At 34.7% G+C, this 13,667-nt stretch overlaps 1 protein-coding gene across 8 annotated transcripts in view; it reads right to left on the reverse strand.

Moving 5' to 3' along the window:
• Positions 1 to 13,667, reverse strand: part of znf385b (zinc finger protein 385B) — a 125,116-nt gene that overhangs the window by 36,123 nt on the left and 75,326 nt on the right. For 7 of the 8 annotated variants that reach the window (XM_088605147.1, XM_088605144.1, XM_088605145.1 and 4 more), the window contains one exon: positions 2,373 to 2,512. In XM_088605147.1, coding sequence (XP_088461273.1) covers positions 2,373 to 2,512 — 140 coding nt within the window. Of the gene's footprint in view, positions 1 to 2,372; positions 2,513 to 6,252; positions 6,392 to 13,667 lie in introns of those variants that run through there. The other variant, XM_088605148.1, reaches the window with a different exon arrangement.

The following is a 13,667-nucleotide window of genomic DNA, read 5'->3' on the forward strand; positions in this document are numbered from 1 at the left end:
TTTGGTAATACTTGGAGGTTTGTACTACAAATTACCAAATTGTGTATTCAAACTAGAGCAGCAATCATCATATTATGTTAGCATTAAACAGCCATCTTTCTTGCCATTTAGAATGATTATTGACTGTGATATTTTAACCAAGTTGGCATCATGTTTGCTCAGCAAACAAGGCTTAGCATCTGATACACTCATAGTGTTTAAACATTAATATGTTATGTGGGGGATCTAGAACCTGTTTATCCTAACACTGCTAATATAAGCTTGGCTATATTGTATTACATTGGCCTGCCTGATCCTGGTTAGTCTCTGTGCTTCAAAATATTAAAAAGCACTAATTATAAGTGGTGACACCTGCACTGTACTACAATATTGTAAAAGATACTTTCAGATAACCGATGTCACTCTATAACATCCAACATTCTAGATAGAAATTTTCAGTTTTTAATTCAAGAACAAGTATCACATCAAGCAGCATAACATATCACAGTTACATTCAATGAATGAAAGGGAAAAAAATAAACAACTGTTTAGCTTAAAGGGGGGAAATATAGAAAAAAACTAAAGTTGTGTTTCTATGTAGATTAAACAATTTACTGAGCATAATGAATACAGTAAAAAAGTGAGTTTTAAAACTTTTTTTTTACTGAAAAAATCAAATGAATAAATTAAACACACTAAATCTACCGTAGTTTCAGGTACTGTATGGAACCAGCTTTTTACCTGGGTTGGCAAGACAGTCTGCAATACTATTCTCTTATATGAGTCACACTTAGTGTCTTATACATGAAGACTTTCAGTTCTTGAAATATATTTATTTTCTGTTATTTTGTAACTTCTGCCATTTATACAGTAGCTTTTTTCAGTTGTTAATTGTGTGTTTTCCAGATCTTGGCACGTGGCTATGAACTCTGTGATCTCACATAGGAGAGAATGAGAAAGCGCAGCCAGACAGCTCCAACCTGATTAAATTGAGGCACCCATCTTTTAACATGTCACAGTCAATGTAGTCCCAAAACTGCAAGTTCAGTGCCAATCAGCAAGGCTCTTCCCTCACCACTGCATGCCTGCAAGTACTCAGAAGGCCACAGAGGTTAGTTTGTTTTACCAAGAAAGCCCTGACCAACTGTTACCATCCTACCCTTGGCAGCACTCGGGCAGTTGTGGGCTGCCATTTGGGAAATCTGAGTCACAGTCAGCAAGTACTGTGACCCAGGCTTGAACCCATGAACCTGCACATGGGCTAACACCTTTATTGGTAGAGTTACTCGGGAGGCCAGATGTTATCTGTACACTATACATTCCCAAAGTCTGTATAAAAGGAGCTTTCTACTTCAGAAACACTCAGTATGTCTTTGTATGAACAGCTAATAGTTTAGAATTTAATTAAAAAAATTTCCTTTTATTTTTTAGCAATTGCTAAGTATTCTTACACTTTAAATAAAGTATATATCTACCAAATTTGTTAAAATTCAAATTAAAGTCTTCTTATATTAAATGCTGGGGCAGTCATGTGTACAAAACAGGAAAAGTGACAATAATGGTTTCAGAACTAGCCAATATTTTCAGGAGTACTAGAGGTTTCACCACAGTATCCTAGACAAAGAAATAAGAACTTAGAAAGCTTCATAAATAATACAGTACACGTAATCGTTAGCCAGTATTGTTATAACCATACTAACCTTAGCTTTCATTAAATGATAACAGAATTGATTAACACTTAATACTGCAATGTCTGATGAGTTTTTTAATTCTAAAGAAAATGCAAATATAAGTTGTGCTGGGCTAAAGAAAAGTCAAAACCAAGTATGAAATATTTTTAGGTCCCCAAGCAATGTTTTGGAAATATTTCTAGATTATAAAATTACAGATTATATTTTAGAAGACTATAAACCTGCAGACAACCCACCTTCTAGCTCTTCTGAGAAAATGTAGGAAGTGCATGGTAACGGAAGACCTATTTTTCAGTCTATTTCAGGTCACATCAGTTTCTATCTGCCATCAAAATGAAAACAGCTTTTGGGTAGATTAAGTCAAAAATCAATTTTGTTCAGTCTAGTTTAGGTAGTGTTAGGGGTGGGGAAATCAATGACTGGGTGCACACACAGCATTCAAGCACCACATGCAGTCTCTTCAGTTCTAGGAAAAAAACTATGATTTCTAAATGAAAACCATTAATGCAAAACAAAAATAATCACTGCAGAAAGTAATACATTATTCAGTCTCAGGAAAGAAAAAAGCAAAGTTCAGTTCCCTAAATTTTGATATAGTATGCATTGCTAAAACTGCAGAAATTACAGGTTTTACAAGGTATGCTTAAGTCACTCATTGCATTACAGTATGTAAAAAAGCAATTAGACAAAAGCGGCACTTACTGTATTGAAATTGGGGAAGAGCCCAACAGGAGAAGTCGTATCCACTGGAAAGGACATAAAAGGTTTCATATCCAATGTGGACTGCATCATCAAAGGTGTTCGCACAAGTGCAGGAAGTGTGGTGCTATGGCATGTACTTCCTGTAAGTGAGAAATGAAATAAATGCCTTTAGCTCTAGAGCAAGAGTCTATTTCTAGCACATGTTAAAGAATAAATGATTACTACACAAGCTCTTGCAGAAATAAAAAATTCTGAAGCGACGACTGTGATTAGGGAAAAGAAACACATCATTTTCTAAATGAAGCAGAACATTTCCCTGCGAATGGCTAAGTTTGAATCCTGGAGAGACATATGGTGTGTGAATCATCCTGGCAGGTAGAATGATTGTGTCTCTGAGTCTGAACAATCTGACGAGCTGAAGAGGCTGGGGACAGGCACCTATTAAAGCCAGATGCTTACTGACAGCATGCGGGCCTATCAAATCGGTGGAGCTAAAGGGCTACAGGGACTTCATGCAAATCTGGGGCAGCAGAGGTCAAGCAGCCTCTCAGATTATTGTTTGTTTATAGTAGTCAGCTATACTGAACTCCATGTTCTGTGTGAAGCATGTTAAAACACTAAACATATTTATACACTCGTGTATAATACTATAATTTAATACCTATTGTTCTCAGGCACAAACACATTAATAACCTAAAAATCCCAGAAATGCATATTTGTGTTGCCATTTCTGGAGCAGATAACTTTTCATATATGTAAGTCAATAACAAATTTTATAATACACAACAAAAAATAATATTCATAAATGAATAATACAAACATTTTAAGTTTAGCATATTTTTCCATGGATTGCTCCACTTTCAATGAATATTAGCAGTAGGTACCTTCACCATTAATGGATATTCTACTAAAAAGAAAGCCAGAGTGTACTTCAAAACTGCTGATGGTCTGCACAATATGGTTAAAACTAATAGCAGATGTGCACCAAACAATTTTTAAGTAGGTAATATTTTAATCTATTTTTGCATCTCTTATGTCTGTGTTTCTTCAGCAACACATCTGAATGATTTAGTGAATTGTGAAAGAATGAACAGGCCCATTAATTCACTGGGGACTACATGCTGTTTCTGGAAGAACTTGAGTAGTCATAGATATATTCAGATACCAAGAGACAAATGTGTTAGCATTTCAAAAAGCACTTACTGTAATATTCCTATGTATGAGAAGATTTTTATATAGCTAAAGCCTATGGCTATAGAGTTTGTACCTGTTGTTGGAAGTAACAGCATGACAACAGAATTCCTGTTATTAATTCAGGTAAAAAAGGTAATCAAACTCTACATCAACTCTTCATGAATTGAGAAACTGATGAAGACTATACTGAGGTATACATTCTAAAACAAAATAGTTGTTAAATTAAAATGCACATTAAATTCTTGCATTATATCTGGAAAAAATACAAATACAAAAAACTAAATAAGAAAACAATCAAACATGCACCATCTTAGTTATGAATTATATTGAAAATCATAAAAATCAAACTGTATTTCTAAAGGTAGCAACAAAAAAAATAGAGTGTGAGACTAATACATCCATCAAAAGCTTTCCTTAAAGCTACTAAAGACTACACTCACTAATCTTAATCGATGTGCAATGATAAAGATTTAAACTTTCACATGTCACCCACTGTACAACAGTTACTGTATATTGATTTTCAAAGCTTTTGTTTGGTGGTGTTATGAGCTTATCCTTGGCTTTAGTACAGTGGCTAGTCTTTCAAATCTATGTAGTTCCACCTTAATACCCTCGTTGCAGTTCCTAAAATTTACTGCTGTGTGACAGACAGGTTGTAAGACACTGACAATTTTGTTAACCAGCACTTGAATATATCTGGTGCCTTTTAAGTCCTGTGCAAATTGTTTTGATTGTGTCTGACAATTTTGTTTTTTATTTACCAAAAACAGACATTAAACATTTCCCAAAGGTTAACAAACATTCTGTCTCCAGTCACATAATCAAATCTGTATGCAAATATAACTCAAACAGGATAAAAAAGGCTACATTAATTTCCACAACATTATTAACATTTTCCATTTTCACATTTTTCTTGTTATCTTGTTATTTTGAAAATCCAGCCACATCATGAAAATAAAATAATTCTTACACATCAAAGTGATATACATTACATAGCATTTGGGTAATTAAAAGCTTGTTTAAAATATATGAGTCACTTTTACCAAGTAGTCTAATCATATTTTTATTATGTTCTTTTATTGAAAATGTATTATGATAAAATGCAATTCCACACTTTGCTAGATATTAATTTTGTCTCAATTACTGGGTAGTAGAGTGAAGTCTCTTGCAAATAAGCAAATAGATAATCTCAGTTTCCAGTTCCAAAACATTCTTACCTCTGACATAAATAATATATCTTTGTAACATATTATATACTACTTTTATTTTTATTTGCCTGCTGTAAAAATTGGAATATTCAAAAATATTTTGTCCCTTACATCTAAACTGAATTCTGCTTGAGGTTTACTTGAGGTTTATTGACCTTAACTAACAAAGGTAACTAAAAAGAAAACTTAAAGCAGTTTCACTTCCCAATTCCACAGACCTTAGACCAATTTGGAAACTAGATGCATGTTTGCATTTACATGCTGTACACATCCTGCACTGCATAGAAATACAGATTCCTTTGTTCACACTAATCATGTTTAATAGAAAACATATGTATTCTACTCCTTTGAACTGGTTTAAATATTCACAAAAGCAGTGATCTGTAGTTATAGACAACCTAGAAACAATGAACAATGAAACTGTACTGAACAGCTGCAGTTCAAATATTTTTGAACGTGTATTTATGTATATTGGATGTGTCAGATTTTTGTGCCACCAATATCTTAAAGAGAATATCAGAACAAGTTGACTGAATCTCCCTCTCTTCTTACAAGACTGATCATCTCATAGTCACATATGCTGAGTCTGTTGTAGTTATCTGATCTAATAGATCTGTCTGTCTTAGCCATCTAATGTCATGAGGACTCAACATCAGTGGGCTGTGTGAATACATTTTGCATATCCTCATGAATCCCTTGGATATTGTGTGTAAACATGCATTTGCTGTTCAGATAGATTACAATATGAGGGTAGGCTTTAGTACACAAAAACATTCTAAGATATCTAATTTCTGAAACCATGAAACCAGGCCCATGTAAGCCATTAAAATTAATACCGGTTTCCAGGGAAACAAGTTTGACAGTTGCCTTATGTGGCAAATACTATTGCGCATGTTAAAACCAAGTAGTGTAAAAGTAAAAGTATAAAACATTTAAAACTATTTGATATATCTTTATATGAATTAAACCAAAATATATATTTTTATTAGAAATGCTAGGAAGATCCCAGCAGGTATCAAACAGACACCTACATCATAAAAATAATCTCATAATAATCACTTGTATATTTTTCCAATATTGGCAAGGCAAATAAGAGAACTAATCATATATTTCAAAATATGTTTTTGTGATTTTTGGGATCTTTTAAAGTGAACATCAATGGGATTCAAGAAAAAAAACAAAAGGATTACTGACATGCATTTGACAATGTTGAATTAATACTTTATTCTCAAAAACGTCATCAACCAGAAACACTCAAAATGGAGGATGCAGTGATTGAGGTTATTCATACAAATTAATTGGATATTAATGGACACAGGGTAAAGGCAATGTGCTATCCTACAATTGACTTAAACTGAAACAAACCTTAAAAAACTTTCTAAGCTAAACAGATATCCTTGGATTTTATTAAAATCACAGTGTATATCACTGAAGTTGTTGTAACATTTACCATGTGGCTCTTCAAAAAATGTACTCACCTGTAAAGTTTTTAAAGGTGAAACTTGTGAAGCACATTAGGGGAGATGTCTTTCCTGACCAAATTTGCTTTTTGTCAAAATGATACTAGCATTATCACAAAAGCATGATCTACCAAGCAAGCCAGTTTCTTTATATGATAATCAGTGAGCCATTTAAAATGCAAATAATACAATGCTATTTAGTTTGCAATTAAATGTTTGCTTGCACTTTGCTCTAGTTCAAAGTGCAAAGGGGTGGAGCCATTCTGCGTGGAGTAACCTTTTTCTTTAGAGTAACTGTTCAAACACTTTAAACAATCCAGTTTTTGGATGCACAGAATGTATTTCCTCCTGAATCTACAGAGATACCTTTGGATAGGCACTACAACAATAATTTTATGAGAATCAAGGTGCCCTGTCCCAAAAGTTATAATTTAGTGCTGCCTTTACCAAGCATTTTAGTTAATTTGTTGTAGAATACATACATTTGTATATATACTTTTGTATATAGTATATATACAGTACATTATATACTGTGAGGCTGGCAGTTTTAGGTAAGATGGCAGCTGTAATCTGAACTACATTCCCCAGAACTCTGTGGGGAATGCCCTACTGGCCTCAGTCACCTGGCCAATTGCTAAAAGACAACTTGTACAGGGGAAAGTTTAAAAGTCATTAAGTGGAAGCGTCCACAGAGAAGGGAGAACAGACTCTGTGGCACAATGGATAATTTAAAGTTTTGTCTGGTGGGGAATTAGCTCTGTACTCCTGCACTGTAAATAAAATCTCTAGTTTTGTACTTTTCAGCTGTGTCTGTGTTTGTTTTTCCCGGGATCCACCTAAAATAAATTTCTATGAACACTCCCAACCTCAAAGTGTGTCACAATACATAACAGTAACATTAAGAACTTTTCTACCAACTGCAAACTCAGCTTTGTCTAAACTTCCTTTCATTTTTTTCATCTACAACGGGAGCATTGAGTAACTCATATTCAGATCTGTTTAATCATAAATTATCACACCCCTTTCATGATTGAAATTGAAGTATCTAAGCCTTGCGCACACACACAAAGTAAGAAAACTTACTACATTTATAGTTCTCTAAAATACAGATTTCAACCCAAACAGTATGCAGAATATTAAAAATGATCACTGTTCTAAAAACATCACTGTCAATGTGTTTTTTTAAAGCAAAAGTGAATCAGAGTGAATCAGATTAAAATTATTTTACTGTTCTGTTTACTTATCTCACCAAAGAAATTCAATTTTCAGAAGATACAGAGTATAAGCAATATAATTGCTATAATAACAGCAAAGGGAAAATCTTGAATGTCTCATCTCTTTCAAAATGTTTTTTATCCTCATAAATGTGTAATGGAGATAACACCACAGCACTTGCTTGAGGTTTGGTATGCTGAGCCCTTTGAATGGTGTGACTGCACGACCACTGGTGCCACTGTAAAATGTCTGCTGTTAACAGCACTGAATCAAAGTGAATGCAGCATGAAATTGCTCTTTTCCCAAAGGTTAACAAACACTCAGTCTCCAGTCACCCAATCAAATCTGTATGCAAATATAACTCAAACAGAGCATCTGGCAGAAGGAAAAGTGTAACTTCCAATGTTAAAAATAATTAAATAATTATGAAAGTGCTGGTCATTTTATTAGCATTTTAACAAGAATGTGAAGTTACTTTGTTCAAGATAGTATATAACCAAAGAAAATGTGAAAAGTAAAAATATTGTTTTAAACAGGAACAGAAATACTAATATCAGGAAGAATGTGTTCTGGTAGATTACAGGTAGATTAATTAATGCTACATTAAACTTTAATAATTACAGTTGATAAGACTGTTGTACAGTTGATTGTCAATATGCCAAGAACTGTTTTACACATAACTATGGGATTAAGCTCTATTGGCCTATATTAATTGCCATGAAACAAAAACAAAATTAAACATGAAATAAATAAAGTACCACATTCCTCATATTAAGTTAAGAATACACTAAGACAAAAAGGGTAAAGCTTTGCAGCAAATTTTTAATCGGTGTACATCCATTTTTAATTAAACTTTATCTTAAAGTACTGGAAATGATTTAAAATTATCTGCATTAAATATTATGGAAAACATTTTTTCAAAATGTTTTAAAGCATTTCTGACAACAGCACTATTAAATTCAACAAAATAAAAAAAAAAGCTTTCATTCCAACACCCTGAAGGACTGGCACAAACTTCCCTTTTAAAATAGCTTAATAGGTAATCATAAACAGAAACATGAATATTTTATAGATCAAAAGTAATTTTATTCCAACACATTGGCAAACTAAACCTATAAACCTATTCTACAGTTTTTATGATCTGCAAATTCTAATTCCAATTTTTGTAAAGTCGTAATTAATCTGTACATATTTCTCTGCAATTTACTTGCCTGTGTAAGTCTTGTCAAACAGTAAGGTTAAACAATCAATGACAATACATCATATACCCAGGCCACTTGTCCTAATCAGGTTCAGGGACAAAAGATCATTCAAATATGAAAATATGTTCTTCAATTAAGTCTTGTGTACTTGGAGGCACACAACTTGGAGGCATCTGGTCTGTAACATTGCTTGTTCAAGGTACCACATCCTGACTGGATGCCCACAGGGAGCACTGTTCAATACATTCTCACAGAGATGGAGATAAAAAGGGGACTTGTATTTTATCATTCCATTTAGCTGTAGAGCTAACGAAGGCAGCTGGATTCTAATGAAGCCAATTGCTTTCCTTATTTGGGACCAGAAGGTCAGCAGCAGTTTATGGCAAAAGAACAGTTGTAAATGCCAGCATAGCAGCTTGGGAGGGCACCCACCAATAATTCAGGCTGCAGACATTTGCTTTGAAAACTGATGAGACAATGATTGTTTATTTGGAATTGCCAAATATATTTAAGGCTTGGCTCTATGGTAACAACGCTGCTGTTACAGTCTGGAAGAGCATGCGGCATGTTGTTACTCTCTATCACTCTATCATTCCCACCTGCACATCCATTTGCTGTCTGCCATGCTGCAAACACCACAGACAGGAATGTTAGTCTGATAGGAGGAGCAGCCTGGAAGGCAACCAGCAAGTCACAGGAAATACTGGAAGTCACAAAGAGCCCTGGCTGACTCACCACAATACTACTCGCAGAGCTCTGGCAACTGTGCCACCAATTTGGAAATCAAGTCACAGCTGGCTAGGACCCAGGCTCGGGGCACAGTTGAAATGACCCAGGCTTGAACAAGCCATGTCCAGTTAATAGAACCCTACCTGTGCTCTGAGCATGCATCTTTTTATCTTAATTACTCGGGCGTCTACATGGTTTTATTAATAATAGCTTCTGTATAGTTTCAAATACAGAAATGTAGATATGTAGAATATGTAGATACATACTGTATGTAGATAAATGTACTGTCCCGAAACAAAGACAGTGAAGTTAGGTAGTGGTCCTTGTCCCTTAACCTCTAATTGAATGGCTATAAGTTCAAATCACAGGTAGGACACAGCTGTTATATTCTTCAGGAAGACACTTCATTCACTTCATGCCCAGTAAAATGTCCTGTTATGTAAATGGGTAAAAAGAAAAAGCCACTTGAGATGCATCAGTGGACATTGGTAGGGACATTGGTCTACCATAAATGTTTAATAATCCACTACTGTTTGCCATAGTATTGAAAGCTATTTTCCCCAGATTGATCTTTGATATGGTTCCCAAGCATTGTGTTTTATTTGAGTGGAGAACCAAACTGTTCCACAGTTGGTTGATGTGGCTGTGTACAGGCCACAGTGCAAGTGACAAATTTCTCTTTAAAACATCCATTTTCTAACCACATTATCTAATCCAGAGTCACAGGGAAGCTAGAGCTTATCCTGGCAAGCAACAAATGCAAGGCAAGATCCAGCCCAGACACAAGCACGCATACATTCACACCAGGGTCAGATTTCCCAAAAGCCAATTAACCTACCTATATGGATTTGGGCTTTGGGAGGAAACTGGAGCACCCAAAGGAAACTCATGTGAATACAAGGACGAACATAGAAATTCCAAGCAGTTAGGACCCCAGAAATTGAACCACTCAAAGATTTAGAACAATGCACCCAGTGCTGCAAGGCAGCAATTCCAGCCATTGTGCCACCGTGCAGCCCCTATTTTCCTGTTGAATAAGTATATTAGTTTATAGCCTACATCAAAAACCTATCCAGACTTTAGGAAGTTTTATTCAAGATCAGCTGACCCTACGAGATATTCAGCCATAAGAGCAGTTTACAGTAATTTGTTTTGCTACTCAATAAAACTCCAATAACCGTCCTGTGGATGCAAGGCAGTGGTAGTGTAATTGTCATTTCTTCACCACAGATACTTAAATAGTGGTTGTAGTGTCAGATCACGTAACTCCCTATATCCATCAGGCGCATAGCTTGTTGGATACATAACGTAGCAAAGCAAAATAGAATTGCTGGATAGCACTGGACACCTAGAATATACAGGTGGTACAGCGTCCATTTTTCTAACTCCACTACCTTGTACAAACTAATTTAGAAGAGCAGTGTAGATTACCTCCTAGTCTAAATATTGAGTAAGGTATTACATTTTCTGTAATACAGATGCAACTGTTTATTTAAGTTAAACTAATACAATTCCAATTCATACTAAAAAAAGATTAATAAGTCCATTTGAATCACCACAGTTTTACTAAAACTACAAGTAGGCAAAACTAAACTTCACTAGAATAAAACTAAACTGCACTGCTAGTATTCCAACTTTATAGTGCTTGCAATATCCTGATTGAACATGAACATGAACATTTTTACAGCGCATGCTTCTTGCTTTGACTGCATTTCCAATGCATCTGAAAGTGTTCTGGTTTCAACAATACCTACATTCCATTTGTTGAACAACTCTACACAGTGCTGACTTTGGAAGACCCTACATAACGCACATTTCTTTTACTGAGTTATTGGACATGACAAGCATATTTTTTCCCTTTCTCAAAAGCTGATGAGTCATGTTTTGAAGGCACACTGAAAACATCATAAATTAGCATGGTTACTCTCATCACTGCAATTCTATTACCTCAGAAGGGCACTCTGGAGGGCATTATGTACAGTAGGTTTACACATGCTCCACATACTCTATATAATGAGCATTTTCAAAATATACAATCATAACAACTTATAGACAAAACTGTAATTCAGAAAACCTCTCTTTCTTTCAATTAATTAAAATATACACAAAGTCAACAATACATAAATGTTTAGAGGATGTTTTGTTTAGGAAAAAAACTTTCCTAAAAAAAAGTAAACTGAATAGCATATGAAAAAAAAATGCAGCAATGCAAAAATTTCATGAAAGGTCATTCAGTATAAGAATATCATGATACACATGATACATACTGCACATGTGCAAGATAGTGAAGAGAAACTAGGGACTTCATCTGTGAATGCTGAATTCTACAGTAGTTAGTTGCATGTATTTTTAATGTCTACCTGGCAATCATTTGTCAACTCTTAGACTGTGTTAGAATGACTGGGAGAATTAATGATTATCCCTTTTCCGTGTAATGTGTCGTTACAACAAAATAAAATGCTATCATCAGGGCTCAAAAAAATTAATTAGGACTGTCCAATGACATCTGGAAGACTATGAATAGCTATTCTATAGACCTTACCATGGTCAAATTCTTACTCATTAATATCAACTTGCAGAGGAATATTGGTTAAAATGGAGGTAACCATGATCACAGAAGATAGGAAAATATCATTTTTTCTGATGAATCAAGGCTTAATCAGAGCTTTGCTAATGGTTAACTGATGCTACAAAGAGAGACTTATGCAGAACTATATTGTTGAAAGAGGTTATTCTGAAGGAGGAGTGATGGTGTAGAGTGTCTTTATTATCCCCAAAGGGAAACTTGTTTTATAGTAGCAGACAAAATAAATAAAAGCACACAAACAATACACATAATGTAAACATGTAAAAGAGAATCATCTTTTGAACAAGGCTGTAGCCATAAGTATAAATGAGAACTTGAACCTACAGTATTTGTTTTTAAACTGGGAAATCTATATCTGTGTTCTGAGGTAGGCAGGGTAATCTAGGATGGAATATGCTTTACGCAAGACTCATAACCTATAAACTTGGGGTAGGGTTGAAAAAATCAGTACCAATGACGTTCTGGTGCAATTAAGGGTTTTATTAATTTAGGGAGCAAATAGTGCTAATTTCCGAGCTCATTTAATAAATAGTGTTAATTTAATTTGCATAGCATAATATCAGTGACTGGGGGTTGACTGATAACATCTTGCAATAACCCCTACTTCTACCATTAGGGCAAAATGAAAGACATACTGTAGACCTTTCTCATTTTCCAAAATGACATGCTTGTCTCCATACAACCAGAGTTACACAAGAATCCTTTTCGTATGCAGAATGTTCATGATTTGAGCAGGGCTTGTCGATCTCATGGTACAAATTCAACTGAACACTGACATGACACAAGTTGAGGGATTCTGTTTGATAGCAATGTCCTCAACAACACACTGTTGCACAGTTCTTGAATAGTTCGCAGCATCATTGGACAGTTCTCCCACAAGTACCTGTAAGTAATCTGCCTTACTGATTGACACTTGTGTACTGTGTCAATAGAGACGTTTGTCAACCCTGCTATTAGGCAGTTGTTTTCATGACATTCTATTACATTACAGCTAATCCAAATGTGTGCACTGTTGTTGTGTCTTCTGATTGTTGCATTAATAAACTTAATTTGAAACTGAAAGCTGCATTTTGGTACTTTTTTCTTGGGCCTTCCTATAAACATCCCTGTTTTGAATATCTCACTCTAGAAAGAGTCACATATGATGAATTATGTATATATACAGTACATGTGAAGAGTTTTGGAACATACAGTAGAAGAACCCAAGGATAGAAAATAACAGAGTGGCTGCTGAAAAGCATCTCAAATAATGAGGATGTTGGTATGCTCAATAAGCCATAGGATTCATGCAGTTATTGCCTGAAAGGCATATGCAACCAAATAATGTCTTTCACACTCTGAAATTTACTTAAACTCAATGTGTCACAGAACTTATGGTCACATGGCATTTACTTTAACACATTTTTTTTGCATTTTGCAGTTTTCATATTTTCAATGATTTATGTTTTTATTAACACACATTATGGCAATCATCTACTGAAATATTACCCATGATGTTTTAGTTAATCCTGGAAGATGTGTATTCGGTAGAACAAAAATGAACCTTTTAGCAGTTTTGGCATCTGGAGAGGATTAAATAATACTAATGATGAATAACACTTGACAACAAGTCAATTATATGTTTAGTAATTGTGATGGATTATTATTATTAGACTAGCAAACACTAGCAGAAGATCTGAGTAAATTGATGATGTTCATAA

This window comes from Lepisosteus platostomus, chromosome 14 (assembly GCF_059453375.1).
Source record: "Lepisosteus platostomus isolate fLepPlt1 chromosome 14, fLepPlt1.hap1, whole genome shotgun sequence".
In the NCBI taxonomy this organism is placed as follows: Eukaryota; Metazoa; Chordata; class Actinopteri; order Semionotiformes; family Lepisosteidae; genus Lepisosteus; species Lepisosteus platostomus.